The sequence below is a fragment of the Zonotrichia leucophrys genome, chromosome 3, assembly GCF_028769735.1.
Source record: "Zonotrichia leucophrys gambelii isolate GWCS_2022_RI chromosome 3, RI_Zleu_2.0, whole genome shotgun sequence".
NCBI classification, from domain to species: Eukaryota; Metazoa; Chordata; class Aves; order Passeriformes; family Passerellidae; genus Zonotrichia; species Zonotrichia leucophrys.
The window spans coordinates 30,464,921-30,482,353 of NC_088172.1; the positions used below are offsets into that span (position 1 = coordinate 30,464,921).

The 17,433-nt window shown below is 38.9% G+C and overlaps 1 protein-coding gene across 2 annotated transcripts in view; it reads right to left on the bottom strand.

Annotated features, from left to right (window-relative positions):
* Positions 1–417: 417 nt before the first annotated feature.
* The window catches only part of NBAS (NBAS subunit of NRZ tethering complex), a 167,167-nt gene continuing 150,151 nt past the window's right edge, over positions 418–17,433 (bottom strand). For both annotated transcript variants that reach the window (XM_064707739.1, XM_064707738.1), the window contains 3 exons: positions 15,555–15,699; positions 9,560–9,688; positions 418–1,182 (listed from right to left, as the gene is read on the bottom strand). In XM_064707739.1, the coding sequence (XP_064563809.1) occupies positions 907–1,182; positions 9,560–9,688; positions 15,555–15,699 (550 nt within the window). In that variant the 3' untranslated portion in view covers positions 418–906. The remainder of the gene's footprint in view (positions 1,183–9,559; positions 9,689–15,554; positions 15,700–17,433) is intronic.

Consider the following 17,433-nt stretch of genomic DNA (forward strand, 5'->3'; position numbering starts at 1 on the left):
GAGGTGGCTGGCACTGGAACAGCTCCCCAGGGAAGTGGCCACAGCAGCAACCTGATGGAGCTCAAGGAGCATTTTGACACTGCTCTCAGGCACATGGTCCTGTGCAGAGCCAGGAGTTGGACTCCAGTATGCTTGTTGGTCCCTTCCAACTCAGCATATTCTGTAATTCTGCAAATATACATATTTATGCAATTTTTCATAACTCAGGAAAAATGTAACTAAATACTTTGAAAGTACATTCACAATGGTATCAACACATGTTCAGGATTTAAGATGGGGCTTCTGAAATGGTGGAGAAAAATATCTCTTAGACTTTAGCTTGTCCTCATGAATAAACATCACTAAGGAGAGACAGGAATTTCAGAAAAGGGGCTGAAGAAAGAAAATATTTATCTGCCTGAAAGGCTGAAAGAGATAGCACATTAAATGCAAAATATTTTATTTATTGCAAACAAAAGCTGTGATAACAACATTGCACAATACTGAATTTTAAGGTTTTGAAATTCTCAAAAATCACTCTTGTGACTTTTTTTGCTCTATATATATCTTTATATTTTTACATTAGTTTTACATTATGACAAGAGTAAATTACTTACAGAAATTAAGACAAATTGTATATAGCCTGCCACCCCACTAATGTTTCATTTATATGTAACAGTGTAACCATTTAACTTTGATCTGAAAGGATGATCAGATTCATGGCTTTGCTAATCATACAACAGAATGATACAGTCTGCACCAATATTTTTTTAAACAATTAGAAGTATATGGGAATTTACTGTGTGCTGTGTGTTTTCTACAAAATGTAGGTAATAACTCACTTTGTTACTTTACTAGAGCAACAATTTCTCCCTTTTGTGTAAGATCTCCAGCAAAAATGCAGACAAATGCCTAAGTCCAACATTTTCAGATCCAGTGCTGAACAGCCTGGAGGGCAGTAGTGAAAGTCCTGAGTGCAGGATGGGTGCCTCGATGAGCCATGAGGAGAGACCCAGCCTCTGCACTGAACCCTGCTTCCTTAAGCTGCTGTGCAATTTCCTCCACATCCCAGCCCCCCTGCCCCTGGTTAGCCAGGAGGTGGTCAATGAGGCGTGGGCAGAAGGCCGTGGACATGCACTTCACCACCAGCTTGGCGTTGAGCAGCAAGGAGAGTATTTCAGCATCACAAGTGGAATCATCAACCTGCAAAGAAAGAGAAATTCAAAGTAATTAACAATTAATTACCAGGTACAGCCATCAGCTAGGACATGTCACGATGGCTCTGACTGCACAGTGTGACCTTCAAAGTGAGAGGAGTATTCCCCACAGATTACCTACAGGGATACAGGCTTGGCGTATGTCAGAATATGTAAAGGTATGTCTTTAACACTCTACCACATTAATATAAATATCTGACCTGCACAAAGTTAAGGAATAAGAATGCTTAACAGTCTGGGATTACACCACCAGTTTTATAGACTTTTCACAGGTTTTCAGTCCCAGTGCAGCACAGATCACACCATTTAGCTCCATATCAAGAATGACAATCTGAGGAAGGTCAGAGCAGAGTATATTAAATTTTGGTCTCTTTATATTAATATATTACATTACATTTCACATGTTAATGTGACAGGCAACATTCACACGCTCAATCAGGTCCCACAGCAAGGATGAGATTTTCAAAAGAATGTAACATATTGAAAGATGTGGAACAGAGCTGCTACCTCTGAGAGACATCCTGGATGCCACAAAAACTGTGGTAACTTGATATATGAGAACGTAATTTTCTCTTGAGAATCTTGTCTGTAGCTTTGCAAATAACATTATAGAATACTTTAAATTCTATTTCAGTTAATTTTGATATGTCCTTCCTGGTTTCTTTGAAATACAGCGCTGTGTTAATTTACCACTTAATGAAGCACAATTGAACAACTACGTACAAACAAAAAAAGGACCTCCCCAGAGGGACCTTGACAAGCTTGAGAGGTGGCCCTGAGCAATCTTCATGAAATTGAACAAGTCCTAGTGCATGGACCTGCATGTGGGCTGGAGCAATCCCAAGCACAAGTACAAGCTAGGCAGAGAATGGATTGTGTGCAGCCCTGAGGAGAAGCACCTGGGGATGTTGGTGGACAAGAATTCCAACATGACCCATCCATGTGCTCTCACATCCCAGAAAGCCAATCAATCCTATGCTATGCTGCATCCCAGGCAGTGTGGGCAGCAGGGCATGGGAGGGGATTCTGTCCCTTTGCCCTCCCAGTCTGGAGTGCTGCACTCAGCTCTGAGATCCCCTACATAAAGACATGGACATTTTGAAAAGAGTGCAGAGGAGCCCACCAGGATGCTCAGAGGGCTGGAGCACCTCTCCTATGAGGGCAGAGCAAGATGCTAAGACTGGAGACTCCAGAGCCTTAAGGCCCTGGAGACACCTCACAGCACCTTCCAGTACATAAAAGGGGCTACAAGGGACCTGGAGAGGGACTTTTTACAAGGGCAGGGGGTGACTGGACAAGGAGGAATGATGAAACTGTAAACGGACATGTTTGGATTAAGTATTAGCAATAAATTCTTTATTGTGAGGGTGGCAAGGCACTAGCACAGATTGTCCAGAGAAACTACAGGTGTCCCATTCCTGGGAGTGTTTCAAGGTCAGGCTGGAAGGGGTTTTGAGCTACCTGGTCTAGTGGAAAGTGTCCCTGTTCATAGAAGAGAGATTGGAACAAGATGATCTCTAAGCTCCCTTCCAAGCCAAACCATTCTGTGATTCTGTGATAAAAACAGGACCGGAGGAAGGCTAGACAATAGTATTAAGTTACCTTATTGTAACTTAATAAGGTGCACTAGTTTTCAATTAGTGCACCTTATTAAGTTACAAATAAACTTATCAAATTATGGTACATTTACAAAACCACCTCCCAGTTTAAAAGCAAAAAGAAAATTGCCTGATTACTTTCTGCTTAAATTTCTATAAAAATTATGTGCTAACATCCATGATTGGTACCAGGGTATCAGCAAGTAATAAACACCCTATGATAAGTTATTTAGCACCCCTGAAGAGCAATTCAACTGCTACACAGGACATGACTACTGCACACAGAGAGATTGGCAGAGACACTTCACAGTTGTAATCAAGCCATTTTTAAACTAATTAGCAGAGAAGGTCCAGTTTGCAAAACAGTTCTAAGAACTGCAGGGATGTCCAGCCTTTAGGCTATCCAATCTTAGTCTTCAATTATTTAGTAACTGCCAGAAGTTAACAATGGAAATGTTTTCCTGTTGAAGACAGGCTGATCATTAAATAAAATGGGTCAACAAACAGCTGAACATGAGCCAGAGTGTGCCCAGGTGGCCATGAAGGCCAGTGGCATCCTGGCCTGGATCAGCAATCGGGTGGCCAGCAGGACCAGGGCAGGGATGGTCCCCTGCACTCGGCGCTGGTGCGGCCACACCGCAAATCCCGTGTCCAGTTCTGCACCTCACACTTGCAAGAAAGACACTGAGTTGCTGGAGCACATCCAGAGAAGGGCAATGGGCTGGGGAAGGGTCTGGAGATATATGAGGAGCTGCTGAGGGATCTGGGAGTGCTTATCTTGGAGAAAAGGAGGCTCAGGGGAAATTTGAATTTCCCCCGAATTCAGGGGAATTATTGTTCTCTACAACTGCCTGAAAGGAAGTTACAGTCAGATGGGGGTCAGCCTGTTCTCCCAATTAACATGTGACAGGACAGGAGGAAGCATCCTCAGGTCGTGCCAGGGGAGGTTTACACTGGATATTAGCAAAACACAGAGTTGTCAAGCATTGGAACAGGCTGCCCAGGGAAGTGGTTGAGACTGGGTTTAGAGAGGACTTTGCAGTGCTGAGTTAACAGCTGGACTTGGTGAGACTTCACAGGTATTTTCTAACCTAAACAATTCTGATGCCAAAATTTCTAGTGTTGGCATCTTGCAGCACACCATGGAGCACATTAAGCCATTATCCAAACAGCTGCCATCTCTTCTGAAATGGGGCTGAAGGGATATCCTCTCGCACCTTGAAGCTCTGTGTGGTCTATTCTTAACTTGTATGTAGAATGGGACTTTACACAGGGCTTCACTGTTTGATTTTATGAACATAAAATGCAAATAGGAATTACAGTAGTGAGATTGAGAGCAGATGCAAGGTTTCATTTAAATTTTTTAGGCTACTATTCAGTTAAAAAAAAAACTGCTATAGATTAGTGTGATTTTATATACCAGAAATGTACAAAATTGAGAGAGACATATCTAAAAGAAGACTGTTCCTAGCATAGACCATTAAACATTTGAGCTATACTACAGGGATGAAGATGCAACCCACAAGCAGAGAAACCTGTCTGCACTCACAAAGAAATGAGATCAGTGTGGTTTCACATGTAACAACACAGCTCACAAAAAGGCTCTTGGGTTGTGCCCCACAGCTCATCCTTAGGCCCAAACAGATCAGTAGGTGTAAACTGATTAATATTTCCCATTTTCTGACTTGCAAACTGTCTGAAGACCTGGTAAGGAAGAGGAAACTTTTGCAATTTAGTTGTCTCCAGGCAACTGGATGGAGACACATGATGGCAACCAGACCCTGTGAATGCATTTTGTGCAGTTAAGGCCACTGTCTGTTCCACCATTCTTTGGGAAGTCATGTGGGGTCTGGCAGGTGTGGGAAGAACGCAGAGACACCAAGGGTTAATGAGAATTGCATTTAAAAATAGGCAGCAAAGAAAGCTTACCAGTTTTACAGCTCCAGATCATGCCAATTTTGGGGGTATCAATTGCACATACAAAGACATTTCTAGTCATTAGTTTAAATAAAAACAACAACTTACAGAGATTGTCAATGAATTGATACATGTTTACAAACCTTAACTGAGACACCTTATACACTGAACAGCTCTGTTTAAATAGAACTGTAAGATTTTTTTTAATTAAATCATTGTAAATGTAGCTTAAGACTACATTTATTTAAAATTAATTTTAAATCAGAACAACAAGCATTAAAGTAGAAAAAAACCTACTAAAACAATATAAAAGGCAAACACAGAAAGCATATATTTTAAAGAACTACACCACAGAGAGTATAGTAAGTTTTTTATGCAAGAAATTGCTTAAAAAAACTATGACTCTCCAATCTAAAAAAGAGACAGCTTCAAGGGCATAGGGCAGATAGCAACATCACCAAAATTATAAAGGGATTAATTAAAAACATTATCTTATTAAGAAAGTAAAAAAATATAAAGCATCAAATTAACCTAGTGAGATCAGATTACAAGAAAATAAAAAATAGGCTTTTTTTGCTCTTGAATTCTCTGTCAAATGATACTTCAAGATGTAAAAGCTCATCCAAGTCTACGAAAAAATTGCACAAAACCAAGAAAAGAAAACCATTGGCAATTACTTAGCAGATACATACAGCTGAAAATAACCAAAAGTTTGGAAAGCAGTATTTCATAGAAAGAAATACTGTACATCTGCCCCATTGTTACTCCTCACTAGACTTGTAATTGTTACATCTGTTCGAGCCAGGATGCTGTTCCAGATGCCATTTTGATCCTCAAAATGTTACATTTTAAAAAATATTAATGGAAATCAAGCTCCAGAATTATTTTTGCTTGTCATACATACCAAATACCAGCCTACAGTAGATACAGACTCCTAAACACACTACATTTTCATTTTCAAAATCATTCTTTTGAGTCTGTAAGACAGTAAAATCCAGCAAGTAAAAAACAACCACCTTCCTATCCCAGTTTTAAAAAGCTGTTTTTTCTGGGCAGAGAGCTCAGTCAAGATCTTACCAATGAATCACTTCTGATCTGCCTGCAGATGCAGAGCCCTTGCTATCCCAAGACTAACTAGTCTATAAAACTAAGAATATTGCTAATCCCAGAATCACTGTTCCAGTGATATGGAATGCAGCTGACTGCAGTTTAAAGAGGTCTCAAAGGTGCACAAATTAACACCCAGCCACTTTCCATATTGTGTGAATACACTATGACCCACAATAATGACAGAATCAGAGTGTATATGTAAGAGAAACATCATTATATGCCTATCTAGAACTCCATGCTAAGGGTGATAATTTTTTCATTACAGTAAAATCCAGAAGGTTTAAATGGGAGCAGCTTTCATTTTTCATATCCATCTCTCCTTCAGGAGAATTTGTCAGCGTAGATTTAGCATGATGCCTACACACAATGTCCATGGTTACAAGTAAAAGATCTAATGGGGATAATTACATTAAGGAGAACTGACTTTTTTCCCTTGGCTTTCCTATTTAGGTATTGGTTAATATCTGCTTCCAAGCACTGAGGTGTAGGCATTCAAGTGGTACCTCTGCCCTTATGAGAGCACTTGGAAGTACTGCATCCAGGTGTGGAGCCTCCAGCACAAGACATGGACTTGTTGGAATGGGTCCAGAGAAGGTGATGAAGACTGTCTTAGGACCACCTCTCCTATGAGGATTAGCTGACAGAGTTGGGGTTTTCAGCCTAGAGAAGAAAAGGCTCTGGGGAGACCATACAACAGCCTTTCAGTACAACAGAGCTGGAGAGGGATGTTTTACAAGAGCATGGAGTATCCAAGAAATTCTTCACTGTGAGGGTGGAACAGGTTGCCCAGAAAAATTGTAGATGCCCCAGCCCTGGAAGTGTTCAAGGCCAGGATAGCTTTGAGCAGCCTGGTCTAGTGGAAGGTGTCCCTGCCCACGCAGGGTTTGGAACCAGATGATCCAATTCCCCATCAGTACTGTTTGCACAGGCATCCAGAGGCTCTGGCATTACCAACAAGCAAAATTTCACCCATAACTTCTGCATCAGAAAACCCGTAAGTTACGAAAGGGAAGGGCTACTGATGACCTAACAGCAGTGAAGAACTGAAACCGCTGTTTCCCAGAGTATTCCCTTCTCCAATACTATTCGAGACGAAAATGCTTTTTTTTTTATTCATTCCTGGAGTACAGATCTATAGAACAAATAAATAAGGGGAAAAGAAACAAGTGACATAAAAAATCCTGGAAAAATAAACTGGAGAAAGATATTTTATCATAATCACCATTAGCTTATAATTTAACTATTTTTTTTAAAGATTAAGCCCCATAAAGTCAATAGCCATAAATGGCATACACTGGAGAACACTAGAAATTCCATTATTGCACACAAAATGTGTGATTGTTCACATTACATTTTTCAGTAAAACATGTTATGAAGGTAGATTCAGTACTTCATCACTGAAATTATAACATGCAAATAAAGCTGAAGTACTTTTTCAGACTAAAGCCTTTTTCTTATTCCATTTTCTAATTAAGTATTGATTGAACAAGTATTGCACTGCTTATATTAGCCCCCACTTGTTAGCTGTTTTAACATTATAGGTACCAACAGGCAATAGAGTATTTACTTGCTCTCTCAGATGTATAAAGATCAGTTTTCATCTCTGAAAATGCACAGTGCACAGACAACACTGAAATCCCTTTCAAAAACAATCTGACTTTTAAGGGCTCTATTAGCAGCAATAAGATTATTTAGGTAAACTGTTTTTTTTTTAAATTACTCACACAGTACACAACATAGGGGAAGAACAGTTATTTCTGTTACTCAGAAAAGACAAGCAGCAGTTCATTCAAAGACACACAATAAAAAGAGGGGTCTGCAATTTCAAAAAAGCTTACGCAAAAACTTGGTTGGTTTATTACAGGCAAAAGCTGCACAATTTCTAGTATCAGCACTTCAGCATCATCCTTAACTGTAAACATCCATAAAGCTGTCAGCAGCATACAACAAATGGCTAACTAATACATCCTATCAGCAAGCAAGTGCTGTATTTTTCTCACAGCCATGTTTGGGAGCTGTGTTAGCACTGGATTGGAGAATCAATAGCCATGATTCCCCTCTGCCAGATGTTATTTGTCTGTTTCCTGTTTAATGTAAGCAGAAATGGCCTTCCTATGAAAAATTAATTTAGAATTTGACAAAAAGCATTAACTGCCTGAATACTGTTTTTTAAAATGCAAAAAGTATGCACAGAAAATGATACTGAATAAACAACATTGGCATAGCTAAGTAATATATGCTCTTACCGTACAACAGCAAACAATGTAATCATAAGAGATGCATATAAAACAAGGAGTAAGAGGTACTTTTTATACAATATAGGAACAGTTTTTACATTTAGCACAGCACTCTTCTGTACTAGCTGTTTTTCTAACACTGTCACATTGCAGGTACAGGCTAAGCTCTATGCCTGGTGTAATAAAGTCAACAGTTAAATCTTCATTGACTTTAAGTAAAACATTAGACCAAAGCTAACTGCTTCAAAAATTCTAGGTTATTCAGCACTCTTGCAGAACTATATGCTCAAATTAATACTGAATTTAAAAGGAAAAACTAGAGACAACTTATCAAGCTGCCTCCTGTAAAAGAAAGCCAAAAAATCCCAAAATTATCTTGGGCATGCACAGGTATACAAAATGCTTTATACCAGCAAGAAGTTAATAAGGTTCCTGGCCCTAAAACTCCAATATAATGTAATCAGTCTAGAGTGTAGGAAAACTGGAGCACACTAGAAAGAAATGGCCAGTTTCAAGAGCAATACAATTAGTAACCATTCAGTAAGTGCTACTGCATAGCATTATGCTTTAAACATAGTTAAATAAAACGTATTTGGACACTTACTCTTGCTGACAAGCTTCAGAATTAGTCAAAGAAGTCAATTTTAAAAGGCTAACAAGAATACAGATGAGAAAGTACATGCATATATCACATTATCCGATTTGTGCTTGCTTTTCAATGAGATCATCTTGTTTAAAAGTTACCAAAAAGCCTTGTTTTGTAGAAATAAAATCTAAAATTGCAGGTGGTAAAAGAAAACAATCAATATACTATTGTTTTGGTGGTTAATATTTATGCAATTGTTTTGTAAAAAAACACAGAAAATTTGTGGTTAGGAGACTAAATTTCATCTTTTTAGGCATTCCTTCTTATTTGCTGAAAAGCAAATGCACAGGGAAAAGACAGTTATGTAATGTTATATAGCAAGTGATATCTGCATTAATGTCTTCCAGTTCTTGCCCAAAGAAAAGGACAGTATTTAGATTTCTCCTCCAGAAACTCTGGCACCAAGTCTGCTTAGAATGGCAGGAAAGTCCCTGAACATACCATCACATCAAAACCAGTGACATAACAGCTCTCCAAGTGTATATAAACACATGCCACATTTGTCAGAAACAAGCTGAGTCATCCGACATACTATTATCACTTTAAAAACCCCAAAGTGAGGGAATATGAACACAGAGGTAACAACCTACTTCATGTATCAGAATAGTTTCTGTTCCACCACACTGACATAAAACAGCATACACCAAGTATTCAAAGGAAGTGCTGTGAGGTTTAATCACTCAAGTATGTAGAAAAGCTCTTACCAGCCCTGTGTTACTGCTCACTGTGGACACAATAGCTGTGCAAAATCTTAACAATGGTAAGTGTCTCAGCAGTCTCTGCTTACTACACCAGGATAAAAGAGCTAACTTATTACCTCAGCCTCTGAAAGGTGGTTCATTCAACTGTTCATACCTTAGCAACAGCTGTTATCTGCTCCAGTGCCACAGCATGAAGGTCTTGGTCTTTGCTTTCTACCAGCAGTTTCAGGGATGGCAGCAGGAGGGACTGGTTAAGCAGTAGCAAACATAATTCTTTTATACACTGAAATAAAAAGTAAATTCTCTCAGTGTGATCACTGAAGATACTAACATCATCATTCACAATAAAATTTATGAAAATTTTATGTCAAATACAAAATGAAAACCACACTTCCACAACAAATGAACTCCCTATTGGAAACAAATCCTTGGAAACTAGAAAGAACAAATTTTAAAAATGTGGAATACTGGTTAAAGTGCAACATTTGTTAGATTAAGACAAGGCAAGTACTGAATCACCATTACAACCAGGAGTTTTACTGAAAAGTAACAGCAGTGCCACAGCTCTCTGTGGGACTAACATATTTGTGCTTACTGAAATACTGCAAAACACAGGAAGAAATGTTGACAGACACCTGTGACAATTCTGTAACTCAATTATGCAATCAGAAAAGTAGAATAAAGAGGAAATAACAGCACATACCAGAGCTGAATAATGTTTCTGTTGCAAAAAGCTTCAAAATTTTATACAATATTTTACACAATATAGGTTTAGGAAATTAAGTTTCTGCCATTGATCTATTTTCCTATATTTGATAATACACCATAAATTTAGCATCACACAACTTAAAGATAAAACTGTCCAGAAAATACCTTCTAAAATAAGGTGTTTTATACCTTTATACATAAGGTATTTTTTATAGAACATCCCTCAACAAATCTATTGTGCACTTCTAAAACTTTACCTTGTCCCTTAGTTAAACAACCAAACAACATGTCCTACACGTGAGCTGTTTTATTTTCCTCAGTATTGTAGTGATTTGTCCATTTACACATCAAAAAGTATTTCAACCTACAAATTATATTATAAATCAAATTATAACTTCCCTTTCCCTTTTTGTCATTTCTGAGAATTTAGGTTGCTTGTCACAACCACTTCTGAACGAGGCCCATCAGAGATGTCCCATTTTCCAAAGCACTTTACGCTAGGGACTCTGGATATTGTACGGTAGTTACATTGAAAATGGTATCCATCTCTTAAAGAGATGCTCTCTGTTTCACTCTAACAATTTGAGAGCAATTGTCAAAGGAGCTCATCAGCTAAATATTAAGCTAAGAGAATGCAAGTCATGTATTTTTTATGTCTTTTGAACTTTAATGATAACTGTAACAATTTAATGACCAAGATGATTCACACATTTAGTAGCATAGTTTCAGCAGCCGTGAGCCTAAAAGCCTAATTATTATTTGAAGATGAGGAGACATTAAATACTCCAAATATAATGTACTGCACAGATACATGGCTTTGCTTGGGACAGGAAGCTCTCTGGCTTTTCCAAATTTATACCTTCAAGAAAAACAGCCTAGAAGGATATATTCCATTACAGTAAGCTCTGAGTCAGTAAGGCAAGCCTTGTTCTCTTATTCAGACTTGTTCATTTAAACTCATATTCAGTACTGCTACTGATTGTTGATGCTTTAAATCACACAATATACCGAGTTGGAAGGGACCCACAAGCATCATCAAAGTCCACCCTGCACAGGACCATCCCCCAGAGTCACAGCACATGACTGACAGCAGTGTCCAAATGCTTCAAAAACTCTGTCAATCTTGGTGCTGTCACCACTTTCCTGGGGAGCCTGTTCCAGTGCCCAACACCCCTGGGGAAAGAACCTTTTCCTAATATCCAACCTAAATCCCCTGACAAAACTTCAGGCCATTCCCTCGGGTCCTGTCCCTGTCACCACAGAGCAGAGATCAGTGCCTGCCCCTCCTCTTCCCCTCCCAAGGAAGCTGTAACTGCAGTGAGCTCTGCCCTCAGCCTCCTCCAGGCTGGGCAGACCAAGTGACCTCAGTCATTCCTCACAGGCTTCCTCTCAGGGCCCTTCATCATCCTCATGGCCCTCCCTTGGAGTCTCTCTCATACATTAATGTCTTGTATTGTGGCACCCAAAACTGCCCCAGAGCAGAGCAGAGCAGGACAATCCCCTCCCTTGCCCAGCTGGCCATGCTGTCCCTGATGCCCCCAGGACAGGGATGGCCCTCCTGGCTGCCAGGGCACTGCTGGCTCAGTTTGAACTTGCCATCAACCAGGACCCCCAGGTCCCTTTCTGTGGCACTGCTGTCCAGCCTCTCATTCCCCAGTCTGTCTGTCCATCCAGGGCTGCCCCATCCCAGGTACAGAATCCATCACTTTCCCTTGTTAAACCCCACACAGTTGGTGATTGCCCATCCCTGTGATTTGTCCAGGTCTCTCTGCAGGGCCTCTCTGTCCTTGAGGAAGTCAACAGCTCCTCCCAATTTAGTGGAATGAGCATGGTTGTTGTGAATGATATGATGTGGATCAAGGAATAAGAAGACTAAATAAATACATTAGGCTTTGTCTGAGCATTCATATGCTTATTAAACTCATGGTAATTTCATATTCCACTGGATTGCTTTTGAGCTGCATACCTGCCATTCTAGCAAACTTACTGAATGAAAAGTCATGGATTCACTCTACACGCCTTTTCTTGAAAATGTATTCATACCAATATTCAGAAAAATAAATTCTGAGAGTCATAAAATACATCTGAGCAAAACAACAGTTTTATCATGCTTGGTAACACTTCCCTCTCAAAACCAGCTGGACAAGTAGAATAACTTTCTACCTGATGGTAGCATGTCTACCAGACATACTCAGTCTTAACTACCATACCCAAGTACAGAAGAAGCCATAATCTCCTCTGAAGAAGAAAGACACATTCCAACAACTGCATTTCTTTTTCCACAGGAAGGGACTGGACAGCTTGCCAGCCATGGAAGACTGTCCAAACAGTACAAGTATCAACTTGTATCACTGTCACTAATGACTACAGGGCTGCTCTAGACAGGAATTGAAAACCCAAGCCCAGGAAGGAAGGCATCACCCACAGCACTTCTCGGAGCAATGTAAGTGGGTTTCTGTTCTGCAGTGAGCACTTGAAAGCATTCAAATATCTGCTGCCTGCCATGAGAGGCACTGCTTAGAGGAGGTTTGATGCTATCTGTGAAAAGGCCAAGGGAAGCCCAATTCAAAATCTGAATTACCATGATTCAGTTGAAACTTTTGTATCACAACTTTTGTCCTCTCACTAGTTATGCAGCTATCAGTGGCTCACTGTGACATCAGCAATGCAAATAACCCATATGTCACAGGAGTCTGTTTTGGGTCCAGTATTATTCAGTATTTTCATGGATGGCTTGAAGGGCCAGATAATGAGTACAAGCAGCATTATGTCTGGAGAGGCTAAAAACAGACTGAAAAGCACCATTTAAATTCAACATTATCTGAAGAAAATTAGCAGACACAACTGTGTATGGACAAAATCACACAATCTAAAATCATATATAAACCTCAGGAAAAACTAGCTACAAAAATTAGAAAAAAAGGAGACCAACTGTCTACTCTATCAGCCTCTAGGACCCCAGGGTGATTACAGACAAGGGACTAGATACATTCTCCCATGCTAACTGACACATGACCCATAGGCTGAGAGAAGAACATGAGATATTCAGAGAAGCCACATTTTTAACAATTACGGAGTGGAGAAGGATTTATCCCTTTCTAAAGAGATTAATCAGAGAGTGCAGATGTTGGACAGTCCAAGCATGTGTCTTCCAGGCAAATAAAACAATGCTTTCTTCCACTAAAAGGAATGGAGGTATCTATGCATTGAATACTGCAAATTAAAACCCTAAACAAACAACCCCACAAAATACCACCCCGCAAAGCAAACACAGAACAATTAAAGCTATATAGCTATCCAAAAGACATTTTAAAAGTACTTGGCTTAAAAAGCTAGATAGATAGTAGGAATGGAATGAGTGGAATGAAAAAAAGAGTTAAATCCTTCATGACTATATCCAAAAATGTTTGTTCTAACTTCTAGACTGCAAGAATTGAAGTTATATGTGTTTTCCATTACAATCTTTGGCAAGGTTGTAATGGGGGAGAACTTGAATGGCAAATGTTTTTCAAAATAATTAACTGGTTTCAGTTTTCAGAATTCTATCATTCCAGATTTGTCATCTTACTCAGTCTATATACTGAAATGTCAAATCATCTAAACAGGTTAATTGTCAGTGATCACATTTTCACCTTATTCAGCGACATAACTGCAAATCTTTGAGCACCTAAGTACCGTTGCCATACATACAAATAAATTACTTAAATTCACACATGCCATTCCTCCTCTTCCCAAGCAGTGACTTACAGGAATACAGCCTGTGTTTGTAGGTAACTGTACAGCTACACATTTTAGTGCAACTTCTTGTCACTGCACAGCATTCTAGCCATAAAAAAGGTATTTTACATCAGTTAGGCTGTTTAAACCTTGATGATTTGAATAACTTCTTATCTGTACCTGTGAAGTCATACCTACATGGTGAGCTCTTTCAACATCCTGTAATATTAAAAAAAAAAACCAAAGGAAAAAAAAAAAACCAACAAAAAACCAAAGGAAGGCATCTCCAACCAAAGCTGTATATCAATACCAAAACTCTGTTTAAACAGTGACTTGCCATGGAGATCATGGAGAAGTTTACTCAACTAAGAGAAATGCAAATCATGATCCTCCTTGAGCAGAACTCCTGGTGAACTGACTGCTGTATGACCGTGACACTCACAGGGATTTTTCTCCCTCAGTCACTGAGGTGAGGCAGAACATTCTACTTCAACAAAGTTCAGCTACTCCTATGCACACCAAGATTATGAGTTTACAAGCTATAATGAATCATTTCAGCACCTTACAAAGAAAAGTTACATATAATTATACCAGTCCCAGGGACTTGCCTTCCAGCAAAGAGTTTTGGTGGGATTAGTAAATGTACTTATCATTTCAGTTTACTGCCACCTTCTGGAATCACATTTTACAAAGATTTCAGAACTTGACTCAGATGAGTGTGTTGGATTAGGAAAAAAAAACAACAAACAAAAACCCACACACCCACCTGTCTGTATTTTAAACAGAATGTGGTGTTTTTATTCTGCTTGTCTTTCTAACATCAGCTGTTTTCTATTACAGACAGTGACTGCATAAAGATAATTATACGAGATTAATCAGCCTACTAAAAATATGCATGACTACTCTGAAATTATGTGAAGTTTATTAAGAACTTCTCCAGTCTGTCTTCATTAATATACAGTGTTTACATACAAAACACTTCAATAATTTTATACTTAGGAGATGTTTGTATTGAAGTATGCATACATACTTAGGGAAGACAAGTTAGAGTATCATAGTTACTACTTAGCAATTACTTGTATATTGAGTTTTTTTTTCAATCACCATGTTTTTCAGGGTTTCCTCACTAAATTTTTAAGGATTTATTGGTAAGAGAATTACTGATAATTTAAGTAACAATTTTTGCAACACTGATTTAAATGATAATAAATTATTAAAGCCTTTCTACAAATACATTACAGAATAATTTATACTGAACAGACTTACAAAGATCAGCTAATCCAACCAGCCTCCAACTTGAAGCAAGTCCAACAAAATCAAACTGCCTGTGATCCAGTCAAGACCTAAATACCTACAAAGGTAGATTCTCCCTGTCTCTTCTAGGCATCCACCCTAGATGGATCCATTCTAATATTTCACTACTTTAAAGATGAAAAATGTTGTCCTTGGGTGCAATGAGAGCTTTGATGATGTAACATGTCTCTATTGCCTCTTGTCCCATAACTGAGCATGTCTGAAAAGAGACTAATTCCTCTCCTTGTTTCCTCATTTGACTACTTAAACACATCATCTCCCACAGTCATCTCTTCTCAAGACAGACTGAATCCAGTTCTCCGCCTCTCTGTTAGCTCTCCATTGGACTTGATCCACTACAGCAACATCTGACCTGTAGCTGGGACCTTGAAACAGGACTCATAAACATGACACCCAAAGTTAAAACCTACCTTGACAGGGAGCATGTGCTTTGTTTCATACAAAGAACGGCAAATTTTCAGGATTTCATTTCCTGTCTTCTCCTTTTCCTCAGGTGGGCACTTCTGCAGCATAAAAGTTCCCAGTTTCACCCAGGGATTATCATCTGTGCACGATCTGACCGGTAAAAAAAGAGTTGCATATAGAATATAAATATACATATAGCATTTTCTGTAGGTTGCTTCTCATGTGACTTAAAAGCACAACTTCATGAAAGAAACATTAAAGTTTTGAGACAAGTCACTGTCCATAATGCTATCACTCCTTCAATACAACAAAGAAATTTAAATTACATGGAATTATGACATGCTTATTGCAAACCTTGAGGAATTAGACACCAGATAAAGACTGATCACATTGGAATAGCACAGGATCTTATCCTGGCTTTACACCAGCTAATTTCTCAAGCAAAGTGGTATCAAGGGAGGGATGACAGGAATCCAGCATTCCTAATTTTGTTTGCTTTGATCACATTCTAACAGCTTCTGTTTCTCAAGTATCTGTCCCTTGCTTCTGAGAGGAAACTATATAGGCAGATTCACATTTTAATTTTCAGGTCCAGTGAGTATAGACAAAAATAAACTTTTCTCCACAGCCCATCCAAAAAGGGTAAGGAAGTGAACTTACTTGCATCTGAACTCTGCTAGTAGATATCGATACAGTTACATTTGTTTTACATATTTAAAATGTTCTTTTAATTCCTCACAGATTCTCATGCTATGTCACCATTACAGAATCAGACATAGACAGATGGCAGACACTAGATACAAGTAAATTCATCATGCAGGATAGCAAACACAGTGTTTACTGTGAAGTTTTTTCCTGTTGCTGCAACATTTTTACATTTTTTCACCTATAGTCATTATTTGGTAGATCATGGAGATATTCTGGATACTTTTGTTAGGAACAGGTGTACTGGCTAGGAGTGGATGTAGTGACAGAAATGGGTAACAGACCACTTTTAACTGATAGCACAAAGCACAACACTGGAACACACCTACACTGCCATTTTTCTAATGTAAATTAAGTTGATGCATTTCAATTCCCACCTACAGTGGGCTAAAAGCATGCACAGTTACAGCTTATATAATGATTGTATTAAGCCACAATAACACAAAATCTATGTTCATCTGTGCATAAACTTAAGAAGGCACAAGAGCTATTTTTAAAATCACCCCATCAATATCTCTGGTCAGTAATCAGCATCCCAAAGACATGGTAAACTTACCACTTTAGCTTAAAATAAAAGAAGAACAAGAAAACCAACTCACAGCAGGACCAAAAGTGGCAATTTAGTATTATAATTTAGTGAAAATTAAGATACTCATTTAGTACATGTGACAAGAAGCAGTAAAGTGCTGTCAAACTGCTGCTTTTCAAAGTTATTATTTTGTAGCAATTGTTAAAGCAACACATTAATATAATTGTAAATGGAGTCTCTTAAAAGAGTCTGTTTGGATTGACATACCAAGTGTGTCTGTCTGACAGCTCTGGAGGGGACACCACAGATATCTACTGTTTCATACATAAAAGCTCTCTCCTGCTCATCGTCCACTTCCAAAAGTACACACTGTAAACAAGTAAAGGCAGCCCCACACGCAGCTGTCATTACAGCCCAACACGAAAACCAGACAGAGAAGCTAGGAGTGGGAAACTCTGAATGCAAATTAAATAGAAGTCATTGTCTTTCTTCCTTCTGACAACTTAATTGAGCCTTTCCATCAGTCACAGTCCCTGAGCACAGAGCTGTCAGAAGTGTGGCTGGGAACAGCAGAGCTCTTCCTCTCCTCTCCTTTCAATGTGATGGGTCGAACCCCAAGATGCCAGATTATTCAGCAAACACAACATGAG